Source organism: Lathamus discolor, chromosome 5, assembly GCF_037157495.1.
Source record: "Lathamus discolor isolate bLatDis1 chromosome 5, bLatDis1.hap1, whole genome shotgun sequence".
Taxonomy (NCBI): Eukaryota; Metazoa; Chordata; class Aves; order Psittaciformes; family Psittacidae; genus Lathamus; species Lathamus discolor.
The window spans coordinates 112069594-112084893 of NC_088888.1; the positions used below are offsets into that span (position 1 = coordinate 112069594).

The 15300-nt window shown below is 63.8% G+C and overlaps 1 protein-coding gene across 4 annotated transcripts; it reads left to right on the plus strand.

Annotated features, from left to right (window-relative positions):
• Positions 1–1961: 1961 nt before the first annotated feature.
• On the plus strand, positions 1962–14720 carry DPYSL5 (dihydropyrimidinase like 5). 4 transcript variants are annotated; one of them, XM_065682041.1, is made up of 13 exons: positions 1962–1970; positions 6480–6744; positions 8093–8269; positions 8521–8700; positions 8812–8880; positions 9125–9169; positions 9414–9489; positions 10019–10175; positions 10947–11088; positions 11415–11557; positions 11637–11844; positions 13059–13227; positions 13836–14720. In XM_065682041.1, exons 2-13 carry the CDS (start codon positions 6484–6486, stop codon positions 13919–13921), a joined length of 1713 nt encoding a protein of 570 aa, XP_065538113.1. In that variant the 5' UTR covers positions 1962–1970; positions 6480–6483; the 3' UTR covers positions 13922–14720. The 4 variants fall into 4 exon arrangements, with proteins under 4 accessions (XP_065538113.1, XP_065538112.1, XP_065538114.1 ...); XM_065682040.1 differs by lacking the exon at positions 1962–1970 and adding an exon at positions 1983–2038; XM_065682042.1 differs by lacking the exon at positions 1962–1970 and adding an exon at positions 1983–2038 and having other exon boundaries at positions 8111–8269.
• The last annotated feature ends 580 nt before the right edge of the window (positions 14721–15300 follow it).

Below are 15300 nucleotides of genomic sequence, written 5' to 3' on the forward strand. Positions count from 1 at the left end.
CCTGACTGCCCAGGGGCTGCACCCAGTGGTGCTCAGGAGCTGCTGAGGTCTTTGTGAGCCTGTCCCAGTCTAGTCCGGAAGGTGGGGATCAGGTTCCTGAGTGCCACAACAGCGGGTACAAGTCATGGGGCCTTATGGGCAAGGGGTGACTGGGGGAAGTCCCTAATGTGCCAACTGTAAACACAGCTTCATTGCCTTTGTGGTCAAGTAAAGTCAGCTGCCCATGTAAACCTCATGGAGTTCATTCAACACGGCCAAGGGCAAGGTCCTGCAACTGGGTCAGGACAATTGCAAGCACAAATACAGGCTGGGACTGAGAGCAGCCCTGGGGAGAAAAACCTGGGGGTGTTGGTCAGTGAGAAGCTCCCCATGACCCAGCAGTGTGCGCTTGAGCCCAGAAACCAGCCGTGTCCTGGGCTCCATCACCAGCAGCGTGACCAGCAGGTCGAGGGAGGGGATTCCCCCCCCCCCGTGCTCTGCTCTGGTGAGACCCCCCTGCAGTCCTGCATCCAGGTCTGAGGCCCCCACATAAGAAGGATGTGAAGATGTTGGAGCACATCCAGGCCACAGAGATGCTCTGAGGGCCGGAGCAGCTCTGCTGTGGAGATGGCTGAGAGAGCTGGGCTTGTTCAGCCTGGAGAAGAGAAGGCTCCAGGGAGACCTTAGAGCAGCTTCCAGTGCCTAAAGGGGCTGACAAGAAAGCTGGAGATGGGCTTTTGACAAGGGCCTGTAGGGACAGGACAAGGGGGAATGGCTTTAACCTGACAGAGGGGAGACTGAGATGAGCTCTTAGGCAGAAGTTGTTCCCTGTGAGGGTGCTGAGGCCCTGGCACAGGGTGCCCAGAGAAGCTGTGGCTGCCCCATCCCTGGCAGTGTTCAAGGCCAGGTTGGACGGGGCTTGGAGCAACCTGGTCTAGTGGAAGGTGTCCCTGCCTGTGGCAGGGGTTGGAACTGGATGAGCTTTAATGTCCCTTCCACCCCAAACCATTCTGTGAGTCTATGAAACACCAAGTCCAGCCCTGACAGCCATACCAACCGGGGGCAGCTCCGCTGGGAGACACTGGGAGGTCCTGGCAGACGCAAGCTGAACTTGAGCCCCTAGTTCCCACCCAGTAACACCCAGAAGTACCCAGTACAGCTCAATGCCACAGACCCCATGGCTGTAGGCAAGGGCTGGGTCAGGGACACCAAACTGGATCCTCCTGCATCCCATCTCCACATGCCAGCAGCCCGTGGCCACCACAACAGGCTGTGCTGAGAGCTGCTGGGTTGGACTGGGAGATACTCGGCAGTGCTGGGTGCTGCTGGGCACAGCTGGGCTGTACTAGACACTACTGGTACTGGCCATTGCTGGGTATTACTGGGTGTTACAAGGCTGTGCTGGGCGTTGATGAGTCTGCCAGGTGGTACAGGGCACTAGTGGGCATTACTGGTCTTTACTGGGTGTTACTTGTCTGTAGTAGGTGTTACTGGGCTGTACTGCGTGTTCCTGGGTGCTGCTGAGGTTTAGTGGGTGTTATGGGTTTGTACTTTGAGGAGCTTATGGGACTGTCACAGATGGCCATGGGGGAGCGGTGGGGTACTGTGGGGTGTCAGGGGGTGACGTGAGAGGGATGGTAGGTACCACAGGGGTGTCACGGGGGGAAATGGGTTGTTGGGAGGTGCAGGGGGGTGCATGGGGATCCCGGGGGCCCCAGGGGTCAGGGGGTGGCCGGGGGATCTCGGGGGGTCACGGGGGTCACGGGGTTACTCGGGGCCGTCCCGTCGCGCCTTTGTGCGGGCTCCCGTCGCCACGGCAACCGCGCGGGCAGGTGGCGGGGTCCTGGGCGCCAGCCCCGCCCCGTCCCCCTGTCAGTCAGGCCGCGCGCAGCTCACCCTGCTGGGGGGAATAAGCCCCGCCCCCATCCGCGACGCCGAGCGGCGATTGGCGGAGGCGGCGGGCAGGCCCCGCCCCCGCCGCGCAGGTTTGGGTGAGAGGCGATCGCGGCCGGGGAGCGCGGCGGGTGCAGCCGGAGCGGGAGCGCAGCGGGAGCGGGAGGTACCGGCGGCGCCGGGCGGGGTCGGGCGGCTCCCGCGCTGGCGGGACCTGTCTTGTTGCTGCCGTATCGCGACGGGTGGGGCAGTCGCGACAGGTGCATGTATCGCGACAGGCCCGGGGTGTCGCGACAGGAGAGGAGGGAGCGTGCCCACGTGGGGCCTCGCGGGGGACTGAGGGGCAGAAGGGCTGCGCGTGGCTCGCACCCGTGCATGGCGGGTCACCTGTCGCGACAAGACGATGGTGTCGCGACAACGCAAAGGGTTCTCCTCGGCGGGGTGTGGCGATGGGGCCGCCCCGCCCGAGGGGGCCCGGCTTCTCGGTCGGCCCCGTGTCGCGACCGGGTGCGGAGAAGCAGGTGCACGGGGCGAGGAGCAGCCGGACCCGGGGAGCCGTGGCGCGGGCGCAGATCTTGCCGGGCCCGGGCCATTGTTCCGCGGGGGCTCCCGGGCGGCCCGGCCCCGCCCCGCCCGGAGCATCCTTTGTGCTGGGCGGCACCGGGCTTTGTCTGCTGGGCCTCCCCGGGGAGGCGGCCGGACTCCGGCCCCCCCCCGCTTCCCCGGTAACCGGGTACCGGGCCCCGCCGCCGCATCCCCGGGGCCGCCCCTCACCCCGGCGCCCCGTGCCTTTCGGTCGCCAGCACCCCGCACCGGGGACCCCCCACCAGCCTCAGTCTCTACCCGGGGACCCCCCATACGGTCCCGGGCAGGACCCCCTGCCCCCGGCTGGCAACCCCCCAGGGCTCGATGCCCGCCGCGCCGCCGGCCTGCCGCAGTGACGGCTGCGACGCACCCACCCGGCACGCCCTGGGCTGCGACGGGGACCCCGCAACGGGGCCGGGGGATCCCGCCGGCCACCGGCACTGCTCTGCCGTGGCAGCCACCGGGTGTGGCCGTGCTATGTGCCGTGCCAAGGTGCCCGCGGGGACCAGGTCCGGCTGCTCAGAGGCCCGCAGCATCCTGGGCGGCCGGTGCTGGTGGAGCATCCCTGGCCCCCACCCGTTGGTTATGGACCCACGACTCCCCACATCCTTCCCGGGGTGGTGGCTCGCTCATCCTGCAGTGGAGCTTGTCCTGACCGCGGGGTGGTCGGTGGGACCTCAGCAGCAGGGCAGAGATCCCATGTGCAGTGCTATAGCGGGCACCCAGCCTGGCTGTGTCCGAAACGGAGCCGGGGCTGGACTAGGAGGGTCGTGGCAGCAGTGACCCCCTCAAGAGGCATCCCCCCGGCAGGGGGGTTGCCAACCCGCCCACCAAGGGCAGACAAGGGTGGTCGTGGTTTCATGTCACCGGTGGTGCTGATGCTGCCTGGGAGGGCCAGTCACCGCGCCCAGCCCTGACAAAGGGGGAGGGGGTCACCAGCACAGACAAAAGCAGGGGATGGTAGAGGGGCCATGTCCGTGGCGGGTGCAGGAGCAGCCCCCAGCCCCGCCGCACAATGCAGCTCTGTGTGCAGCCGCGCCACAGCCCCACCATCCCGGCACAAAGGCCAGGCCCAGCAGCCGCCCAGGCCCAACAGGTGCCCCCCCTGGCAGCCCCCGTCAGGGCGGGGGTCCCTTTGTCCTGCCGGGGTCACAGCTGTCCCTGGCCAGCAGCCGGCAGGCGCTGCGGGGGCTGCAAGCCCCTCGAGATGGCCACGCTGCTTTGTGTGCCGGGAAGAGCCACCATGACCCCCCGCCTCCCGGTGCTTGCTGAGCCGGGCGCTGCTGCAGTGGCGGGGTTGGTTGGGGGTCCCAGAGGATGCTGTGCCACCCCAGTGCTGCTGCCGTATTTCCACCCTGCCTTGGGAGCCTGTTGTCTCTCTGAAACCTCCTGCTTGCCACGCCAGCCAGCAGCCTGGTGCTGGCTGTGCCACCACACAACAGCGGCTCACCAGGGCATGGACAGGAGCCCCGTTGTTCCCAGGGCAGGTTGTGCTGCTCTAGCACAGCAGCAGGGCTGAGGGACAGAGCCCCTGAGGATGCTCAGAGTGAGCCCAGGGTACCTGTGCGAGAGTGGCCATAGTAGGCATCCTGGGGACCAGGGTATGGGACCAGTGTGCTGACTGGGGCACTTGCTGGAAGTGCTGGAGGTGGGAGGCACAGGGGGTATCTGACTGTACCCCTGAGGAGGGGTCAGGAGAGGAGCCTGTGCAGCATGGTGAGGGAATCACGGCAGTGGTGGCAGTGGTGTGGGAAGCTCATGGCAGCCAAAGCCACAGGCAGCATGTTGAGCTGCCATCCCTCATCTGTGCATCATGTCCAGCCCACGCCAGGCTCACCCTCGCCTGTGTACCCACAGCCAGTGCCTCACCCCATCACAGGTCTGGCTGGCAGTGAGGACGTGTCTGGCAGTGTGAGGCCATGAGGTGGGCAGGCAGTGCAGGACCCCAGCATGGGTCAGGTCCCAGCCTGGTCCATGCAGCACCAGGCACAGTGTCCCTCCATCCCACCCGTGTCAGGGGGCCTTGCCCATGCCTCACAGTGAGAAATGCTGCAGCATCAGGATCCAGAGCAAGCTGCATCCCCACACCCTGCCGTGCTCCAGATCCATCTGTCACAGCAACCCGCTTTCATCTTGGGGTACGATGCTCCACCTCCCTCCTGCACCCCCATTCCTATGCTGTATCAGCACTGTCCTGCCTGACCCACCCCTGCCCTGAGGTCCCAGGGAGGCTCATGGGGACAGTGGGCACCGCCATGTCTCCCGTGGTCCCTCACCACCCCAAGGTCAGTGACATCTTGCCATATCCTATGATTCTATGATCCGGGCTGCTGCTGGCACAGTCTCGCAGGTCTCCAGCTGGGGCTGCCCCCTTGTCCCCCTCATTCTTGGCAGTGCAGCCGTGGGTCTGGGTGGCAGCAGCTTTCCCAGGTCCTAGGCAGAGCTGGGGGGCAGGTACAGGCAGGGGTGCCAGTGCCCAGTGTGCTGTGCGTAAAGTTGTTGCCATCCCACCTCAGTCCCTATGGGACCCGTTTTCCTCTGCCGACCCTTGTCAGCCAGCACAGCTGTGCGTGCAGCGGCATTCCTGGTGGGGTGGGTGCCGCCTTTCCCAGGACCATTCCGTGTGAGAACGCGGCTGCCTGCAGGACCCAGTGCCAGAGTCAGAGCAGCAAGACAAGGCGCAGGCTGGTACCGGGCTTGCCCATAGCAGGGCTGGCACTGCTGCATGCAGCCCCAGGGCAGGAGCCATCCCAGGAAGGGCTCCCAGTACACAGCCCCAGTGTGGCTGCAGCCCTGTGGTGGGCACACCAACTTGGCTTCCCTGGGCAGCTGCTCCTAATCCTGGTGCTGGGAATGCTCAGCTGCCGGGCAAAGCCCCACTCAGCCTTGATGGCCACCATGGCTCCCAGACAGTTCTGGGGAAGCTGTTTGCTGCCCAGCTGATGTTCTGCTGGTGGCTGGGAATCCCTGGCATGAACTCAGGACAGTCAGAGCGGTTCCTTGGCCACAGCAGCTGTGTGGCCAGCCCCTCACCGCAAGGGACCGTGCCCCATGGCTCAGCACTGGCCCCAGTGTCGTAGCAGGGTCAGCGTGTGCCATTCCTGTGTGGGGACCCGGGGACTGCTGACACCAGGGCTGTGGCTGGCCAGGCAGTGCCGTGGTGCCCGCATGCAGCCCTGGCCTTCATCTGGAGGAGGAGAGAGTTGCACTGCCTGGCCCCCGTGGGCACAGCCCTGCAGGCAGCACTGGGCTGTCCCAGGGACCCCTGCATAGGGGTCTAGGGGTCCCAGCCTACCTCGCAGTGGGAGGTGCTCCTGCAGTGCCCATGAAGCCACCACCTACTGACCCTGCTCCGACGGGTCGATTGTGTTTGACCTTCGTCTACCACATGAATTATAGATTGTATCTGGGGCTGTCCCTCTCTGCCGGGGGGCTCCAGCAGAGCTGGCACTGTGCAGGGCTGTGGTGCAGAGGCACTGGCACCCTCCATGCCGGCACTGGCCACCCTCCAGTGCCACCAGGACAGCGCAGGCAGCCTGCACCAAGCATGCATTGTACCCCAGGAAGAAGCCTCAGCAGTGTCTCCTCTGCACATGTGTCACCCACAGCAGGGATGTGGCCCCCTCTTGCATCCTGCACTGGGGTGGGGGTCCAGCAGCCTGGATGTGGGCGCTGGGACCATGGGCTGGGCACTGTTGGCTGGGTGCAGGTTCACGTAGCCAGAGCAGGGGGACTCAGAGCACCCAGCACCCCCCCTCTCCACGGATTTCCTGGGATAATCCAGTGTTGACACGGCCCAGGGTGGGGACGGGCATGGCGGACACACAGCAGCGGGGCTGTCTGAAGCCCTGCCTGCCTCCACCAGGTCTCTGTGCTGAGAAGCAGGACTTAGGTTCCTCCACAGTAGCCTGGGATGTCCAGGGAGGAGTGGGCAGTGGGGATGAGAACCCCTCCGGCTCCAGGGGGCTGCATGGGACAGGAGCACCCAGCAGCCACCTCAAGGCTGATGTTTGTCCTCACAGCACCATGCTTGCCAACGCAGCCACCATGCGGATCCTCATCAAGGGAGGGAAGGTGGTGAATGACGACTGCACGCTGGAGGCAGATGTCTACATCGAGAACGGCATCATCCAGCAAGTGGGCCGCGAGCTCATGATCCCCGGCGGGGCCAAGGTCATTGACGCCACCGGCAAGCTTGTCATCCCCGGCGGCATTGACACCAGCACCCACTTCCACCAGACCTTCATGAATGCCACCTGTGTGGATGACTTCTACCATGGCACCAAGGTACTAACTGGCTGCAGCCCCTCCTGCAACCTCCCTGTATGTGCTGCCTGCACCCTAATTCCATGCTCTCAGAGGGCTCCAAGGCTCTTAGGGTGCCACAGGGTGTTAGTGTGGAGCATCCAGGTTGCCCAGAGAGGCAGTGGATGCGCCATCCCTGGAGACATTCAAGGCCAGGCTGGATGGGTCTCCGAGCAACCTGATCTAGTTGAAGATGTTCCTGCTCATTGCAAGGGGGTTGGACTAGATGAGCTTTGAAGGTCCTTTCCAACCCAAACTATTCCATGATTCTACGATTCTATCCATGGCCAAGGGGGATGCTGGGCAGGCAAGAGCATTCATCAGCCAGGCCCCACCAGCGGGAGCTGCATGGTTTGAGCAGGATCTACCCTGGCACTGTGGGCAGCATCAGCTCCCTGGCAGCCTGGCACAGTGTCCCCATCCATCAGGTCCCCTTGTTGTGAGCATCCTCCTCCTTTGCTGGGGCACCTGGTCCCCACATGGAGCCCTTCTGCTCTCTCCACACCACCAGCTGTGTACCTCTGAGCCAATGCTGCTGGCACAGGGCAGAGTGGAAAATGCACCGACAGCAGCAAGGCTACCATGGGTCTGCTCTACAGTGTCAGCCCAGCCTGGAACCCTGTGGTGCCATGCTCTGGGTGCCACTGCTGGGGGGTGCCAAGGGGCCTGAGCAGTGCCAGGGCCAGCTGTCTCCAGCACCCCACACAGAGCAGCCATTGTGCTGGGCCAGCGCTGGCTGTGCTTGGCCGTGCAGCAGAGGGGTTGGGGGGACAGTTGCATGCTGCAGCACAGTGAGGGGCATGGAAATGTGTCAGAGGGAGGGCAGGGGGCCGGTGCAGTGACCACAGGCACTCAGTGCTATGCTGCTTCCCATCTCCATCCCAGCAGGCTGCCTTGCAGCACCGCACCACCACCACTAGCTGCCCCAGCCCGTGAGGGCAATGGGTAAAGGAGCTTTGGGGATTAGCCGGGCTGGGTGAGCTGAGGACACCAGTGGGTGCGACTATGCCTGCCCTGCCACCCATGTCTGCCATGCCGGGGGGCTCTCCCTGCAGCCCAAATCCAGTAACTGGTGCTGTGGGAGGCAGTCAGTGCCACAGTGGGTGGTAGGATTTTGGGCCTCCAGATGTGCCGTGCTCCCAGATGTGCTGGTGCAACTGGGCAGCCACAGGCAAGGTCAGGGTGCTGCAGGGGGGGTTGCACACCAGCGTGGTGCAGGGGGAACCCTCCGGCAACAGAGCCTGGCCCAGGGGATCACCCTGCTCATAGCCAGGCAAGATTAGCACTGCCTGGTGGTATGGGCAGCAGGGGCTGAATCCTGCCCCTTCAGTGCTGCTGTAACCCGCAGGCAGCCCTGGTAGGAGGGACAACGATGATCATTGGCCATGTCCTGCCCGACAAGGAGACCTCACTGCTGGACGCCTATGAGAAGTGCCGCAGCCTGGCCGACCCCAAGGTCTGCTGCGACTACGCCCTGCACATGGGCATCACTTGGTGGGCGCCCAAGGTGAGTCCATTCACACCAGCACAGCGTGGCTCCAGCTCCCGGCACAGCAAGTACCCCGGGAGCAGCTGCTGTGTCCAGGGCTAATTCCAGCCCCACTGATCCCATTAGTGGCTCGGTGGGGTGGTCTGAGCCCCCAGGCTGCCTTTTGAGCTGCCTTGATCCAGGCTCACTGGGCCACGAGGTCCCCGTGGGGCTGAGCCCAGATCTGCCATGTCTCCCCCTGCTGTGCTGCCTCTCCTGTCCCGTTGCAGGTGAAGGCAGAGATGGAGACACTGGTGCGGGAGAAGGGGGTGAACTCCTTTCAGATGTTCATGACCTACAAGGACCTGTACATGCTGCGGGACAGCGAGCTCTACCAGGTCTTCCGGGCCTGCCGTGACTTCGGCGCCATCGCCCGCGTCCACGCTGAGAATGGCGAGCTGGTGGCTGAGGTGAGCACTGGGGACGAGGGGTGCCCAGCAATGATGGGCACCAGCCATGTGCTTGGGGCAAGCAGAGCCCCCAGTGTTACCTCTGTCCTGACATTCCCCTCTGTTCCCCAGGGAGCAAAGGAGGCATTGGACCTGGGCATCACGGGGCCGGAGGGCATTGAGATCAGCCGGCCTGAAGAGGTAGGTGGCTTCTGGTGTCCCTGAGTCACCGCACACATGTGGTTGAGGTGTTCTGGGGCACCTTCATGGCTGTCATCATCCATGCACCCATGTACACCATCCGTGTCCCTGTCTGTGCCATCACGCACCCCTATGCACACTAATCCTTTCACCACCCATCAGTGTCGCCAAGCCCGACACTGCACCATGCCCCAGCCGGGGTGTTTTCCCATGCCATGTGTCTCACTGCCTGCTCTCTCCACAGCTGGAAGCCGAGGCCACGCACCGCGTCATCACCATTGCCAACAGGGTGAGTAGTCCGATGCTGGAGGTTGCACTGCGGTCCCCTCCATGAGCATGCTGGGTGCGTGGTACACGGCAGTGCTGGACCGCAATGGACATCCCAGCTCCTTGTGTGGTTGGGGCAGATATCCCCCTTTGCTGCAGCTGGGGGTGAATGGCCCGGTTCCATAGGGAAACCCCACCGGCTGCATGGGGAGCTCCCATGGAACCTGGGCACCACAGGGACAGTGACGCTGACTCCCTCTCCGCAGACCCACTGCCCTGTTTACCTTGTGAACGTCTCCAGTATGTCCGCAGGGGATGTCATTGCTGCTGCCAAGATGCAAGGTAGATGGGCACCCCCAGGGTGAGATGTGACACTCCCACAGGCTGGCAGTGGGGTGGGATGTGGGCATACAGGTGGTGTGTACATGCGAGTGTGAGCACTTGTGGGGTCACAGACATGGAGCACACGTACGGATGGGGGCATACAGCGACAAGGACACATTGGCAAGGGGCACATGCATGAACACGGACATGCCCACAGACATGGGATACATGTGGGGTGAATGGGGGCACCAGGAAGGTCACGGGCATGAAGGGAGGCGGACATGGGCACATGTAACATGCAAAGGCATGGATAAGCATGGCACGGGAGGTATGGGTCTGTGGACATGCACAGGCGCTTAGACAGGGACACAGGTGGGAACATACAGGACCAGGAGCACGTGGGGACATGCCTTTGGACATGTGTGCACATGTGGGCCCACAGGAGCTCAGCTTCCAGACATGGGACACAGACATGAGCACACGTGTGCACACACACACATGTGGATGTACACGCCTGTGCCCCACACATGATCCTCCACCCCGACAGGGAAGGTGGTGTACGCGGAGACTACCACAGCACACGCCACGCTCACTGGGCTGCACTACTACCACCAGGACTGGTTCCATGCTGCTGCCTACGTCACCGTGCCACCGCTGCGCTTGGACACCAACACCTCAGCCTACCTCATGAGCCTGCTCGCCAAGTGAGGCACCCTGGGTACACCCTCCCCGCGGGCCGTGCTCCAGGGCACCCGTTACTGTGCTTGCTGGTGCTCTCCGGGCATCCCTGATGTCTGCTCCCAGATGCTGTGCCACCCAGCTGCCCCGTCACCCCAGCACCACATGTTCTGGCACCCTGCTCTCCTGGTGCTGCACTCTCCAGACACTTCAGCCACTCCTCTCCTTGGTCTAACCCCCAGGCACTCCACATGTCCAGCACCTCACTTCTTGGGCACCCAGCTCTCTGGGTGCCTCACTTCCCAGACATTCCCTGAGCACCTGGGATGTTGGATGTCCCATTGCATTGGCACTGCAATTCCTGGGTGCCCTACTTGCTAGGTGCTGCGTTTGGCATCCAGGGAGTAGGTGCTAAGGTCTCCAGGCACTCCAGTGCATGGGTGCCACAATCCCTTGGCACCCCACTCTCTGGGTGCACCACTCCCTGCATGCTGAGCTCCCCAGGCACCCCACTGTATGGGTGCCCCACTCCCCAGGCACCCCACTACATAGGTGCTGAGCTCCATTGGCACCCCATAGCATGGGTGCCCCCCTACTTAGGCATCCCCAGGCATTAAGATTCCTGAACACCCCCTGATGTTGGTGCCCCACTCCCTGTGCATCGAGCTCCTCAGGCATCCCACTACGTGGGTGCTCTGTTCCCTGGGTGCTGAGCTCCCTGGGCACTCCACCACCAGCTGACTATGGCTGAGCCACCCTGGTTGAGCCATCAGCAGCACTGCCCTGTCCTCCTGCAGTGACACTCTGAACATCGTGGCCTCTGACCACCGGCCCTTCAGCACCAAGCAGAAAGCCATGGGCAAAGAGGACTTCACCAAGATCCCTCACGGCGTCAGCGGCGTGCAGGACCGCATGAACATCATCTGGGAGCGAGGCGTGGTACGGGGGTCCCACTCCCCTCTGTGCCCACAGGCACCCCTGGGATGGGGCTGCTCGCTGGCTCTTGGCGGGGTTCAGTCTTCGGGCCAACTTGGGCCGAGCTGGCCCCTGCTTTGGGGTGGGAGGTCCTTTTCCTGGGTCTCCAAGATGACCTGTGGGGTGTTTGACTTCTGGCATGGGGCCAGCAAGGTGCTCCCCAGTGCAATCCTATGTGTCCCTGCAAGGGGCACGGCCCCAGCAGCACCTATGAGGTGTTTGGGGTGGGCGGTGCTGCAGGGCTGGCGCAGGATGCAGCCCTGCACATCCTCACCCTACTCTGGCACCAGGTTGGGGGCAAGATGGATGAGAACCGCTTCGTGGCCGTGACCAGCTCCAACGCTGCCAAGATCCACAACCTGTACCCCCGCAAAGGCCGGATCATCCCCGGGGCTGACGCCGATGTCGTCGTCTGGGACCCTGAGGCCACTAAGTAGGTGCAGCCAGCAGGGGGGCTGGGAAGTGGTCCTTTGCCACCAAGCACCCCCTCACCACCCCGTCCCTCCACCCAGAACCATCTCGGCCAGCACCCAGGTGCAGGGGGGGGACATCAACCTGTACGAGAATATGCGATGCCATGGGGTGCCCCTGGTTACCATCAGCCGTGGGCGCGTGGTCTACGAGAACGGTGTCTTCATGTGCGCCGAGGGCACCGGCAAGTTCTGCCCGCTCCGCTCCTTCCCGGACTCTGTCTACAAGAAGCTGGTGCAGCGGGAGAAGGTATGGGGGGCACGGTGAGGGCTGTGCGGGGCTGTGCTGCAGCATGGGGCAGGGCTGCTGGTGCTGGGAGGATGGGTCTGTGCTGAGCCACCCCAGTACCACCTTGTGCTGTGGTTGGTACCACCTCGCAGCATGCCTCATGCAGGGGATGGGAGAGGGCAGCGGCAGTGGCGGGTCCTGAGGGTGGTGTACAGTGGAGGACCACCCAGCTCCTGCCCTCCCCTGGGTCCTTGCCTGTGTGCTGGCTGCACAGAGGGTTTGGGGATGGTCAGCCTGCGCCCTATGGTGACCAGTGGTCATACCAACACAAGTGCCAGGCATCGGGGCCCTCCGCAATTCTATTGTGCCAGGCTCTCTTCTGTTGGCTGGGTCCCCCCTCTGCAGCCTCACGGTGGCCCCACATGCAGTGCAGCAGGGACATACATGGCTGGAACAGGAGGGCCTCCAGGACGTGCACCCTCTGGGCTGCAGGGCAGGTCTTGGCCACACTCAGAGGCTGCGGAAGCTGCACTCTTCCTCTCCATCACATGAGGGGCTTGGCTACTGCTGCCAGCCCCATCTGCCTCATTGGTCCCAGGGCTGCCCAGGGGTGACACGCAGGACCTCCAGCAGACCCCAGTGTTACGGACCCCTCTGTGCCCCCCTTTGCACCCACCTGTAGGGCATGCGCTGGGGGCTTGATGTGGTGCCAGTGCTGTGACGGAAGGGGACAACTGTGGTGTGCCAGAACTGTCATGGGAAGGCAATGGCCAGCACTGGGGGGACGTGTTCTCAGACACCATCCCTGGGGTGCCTGGCTGGAGCGATGTCTGGCCAGGGACAGCACTGGGGGACACCAGCACCTCGCTGCAGGGGGGGTTGGCTTGGCCATCACCATGGGGATGGGGGTGAGGGGCTGTGCCACTGGGGTCACCTGCCTCCCCCAGCTGCTGCCCTGGCACCTTCTGCACCGGGAGCCCCAGAGCCTGGTCACACCCCGTTTGGTGCCTCCCCACATCACAGCCCTCTCCCCACACCATAGCATGCCCTGGCCCCCTTTCTCCTCCCCACACCCGGCTGATCCGCACCCCGCCATAAGGCACGGGCACTCCTAACCCTGCTCATGCCACAGGGCACACCATGCTCTCCCCACACCCTAGCCACAGCCCCTACCCAGCACAGTGTGGTGCCCACCAGGCTGACCCTCTCTCTCTGCTTTCTTTCCCTTCTGGCAGAGTTTAAAGCTGCGGGGTGTGGATCGCACCCCGTACCTGGGGGACGTGGCCGTGGTTGTGCATGCTGGGAAAAAAGAGACGGGGACGCCCCTGGCCGATACCCCCACACGGCCCGCCACGCGACACGGGGGCATGAGGGACCTCCACGAGTCCAGCTTCAGCCTCTCCGGTAAGAGGGTCCGGGCAGCCCCGGCTCCGTGTCCAGCCCCTCCCCAGGGCCCGCCCCCGGGGTGTCCTTCCCCTTTCCTGGGCCGGGAGCCATGCCCGTGCTCCCATGGCAGAGTAGGGAGCTGACCCCATCCCTGGACCCGTTCCTCCATACACCGTCCATCTTGTGGCTGCACCAGTGGGGCTCCGGCTGGGCACTGGGTGCCAGGCAGCAGGGTTGAGGTGCTGTCCAAACACATGGACATCCCATGTATCCCATGCTATGTGCCAGGCTGGACCAAGCCTCATGGTGTGTGAGGGCAGGAGCAGGGCTGGCTGCACCCTGCTCCCTGAACTGCAGTGCTCGGCTCCTGTGGTGGCTGTGCCGGGGCTGGCAGCCTCTGACCATGCTTCCTGCCAGCATCCCACTCAGTGCTCTTGGCACAGGGCAGGATGTCAGGGCCTTGTGGGTCGCCAGCATTGGTCCTGGTGCTGCACGAGGCACTGGTGCTGCAGCACGTGGCACAGCCTAGGCAGGAGCAGGGCTGCAGGGAAGCCGGGGGATGCAGAGCACCCACTGTCCCCGTGGTGCTGGCATCCCTGACGCCTGTCCGTGCATCTGTCTGGCAGGTTCTCAGATCGATGACCACGTTCCAAAGCGAGCTTCGGCCCGGATTCTCGCTCCCCCCGGAGGCCGGTCGAGCGGCATTTGGTAGAGCCGAGGACCTGTCCCCCAACTGAGGACCAGGTGCTGGCCACAGACCCCCCGGCTCCGGCGGGGCTCCCCTCGCCCCGGGGGGCCGTGCCTGGCCCCTGTCCTGCCCGCAGGGCCGGGCCGTGCCGGCAGCCGTGTGCGGTGGGCTGGAGGCCGGGAGGCTGCAGCCCGGCCAGCGGGAGGGGACGGGGGCAGCGCGTGAGCCCCCCCGGCCCTTTTCTGTTTGCACGTTGGGTTTGGATCAGTGAATTTTTGACTTGTTTGTGCATCACGTGGAAATACTCTGAAGTGGTTTGTGTCACTAGCATTAGGGGAGAAGCAGGGACACCCCCACCCCCCCTCCAACCCCTGGGCTGACCGCCTCCAGCCCCACACCCCCTCCAGCCCCACGCGTGAGCCTGCACGGGTGTGATACTGCAGCCCACAGGCACACAAATGCGCACACCTGTGCATCCCTGCATGCAGAGGTGTTAGCACGCTCCTCGCAGCCATGTGTGTGTGTGCACACGTGCGTCACCTGTGTACGGACTGAGATGCTCACAGCACACGTGTGCATTCCTCCATGTGAAGCACCAACAGGCTCCTCACCATTTGTGTGTGTGCACACGTGTGTCATGCTATGCACGGTCTCGGACATACACATTGCTCCGTGCGTGTTCTCAGTGCCCTGTTCATTGCACACACACGTGCACACGTGATCTCCTTGGCAGGTGTCCACATGCACACACACGCAGGCACATCCCCAGCCCCCCATGCTGGGAGCCATGTGGGATGTGCAATGTTCCCCATGCCCTGTTCCCCTCCTCGGTGGGTCCCTGTCAGGGGGGCGGGGGGGGGGGGCCAGGCAGGCACAGGCAGTGTGGGGGTCCTGTTCCCCCCTAGGTAGTCAATATTGGCCGTTTTAGGAACCCGCGGTACGTCTCTGTTTGCTCATTAAAGACCGTTCACAGCACCTGGGCTCCGTGCCTGCTTGGGGGTCCTGGTGGGGATACGGCATGTGATGAACCCCTATCTCCCTGCTTCCCCGTGTGCCTGCACCCCGACGTCGCGGGGGTCCGGGACCATCTCCATGTTCTCCCTGGATGCCCACCCATCAGACCGCACCACTGGGGAAGAGGCCCCGGGCTGGGCCACATGGCAGCATTGGGTCCAACATGTGGCCACCAAACCTGGTACCCACCACTGCAGCAAGTGGGGCCCCGGAGGGTGCTTAGGGCATCCCTGGGATGTGGAACACAGGGCGGTGTGAGTGACACAGGGACACAGACAGGCAGCCGTGGCCATTCAGGCAACAGTATCAACACTGCTGTGAGCAGCCATGTTAGTCACACACCTCCAGGTCAGGAGGGTGAGGACACACACGTACATGCACACACATGT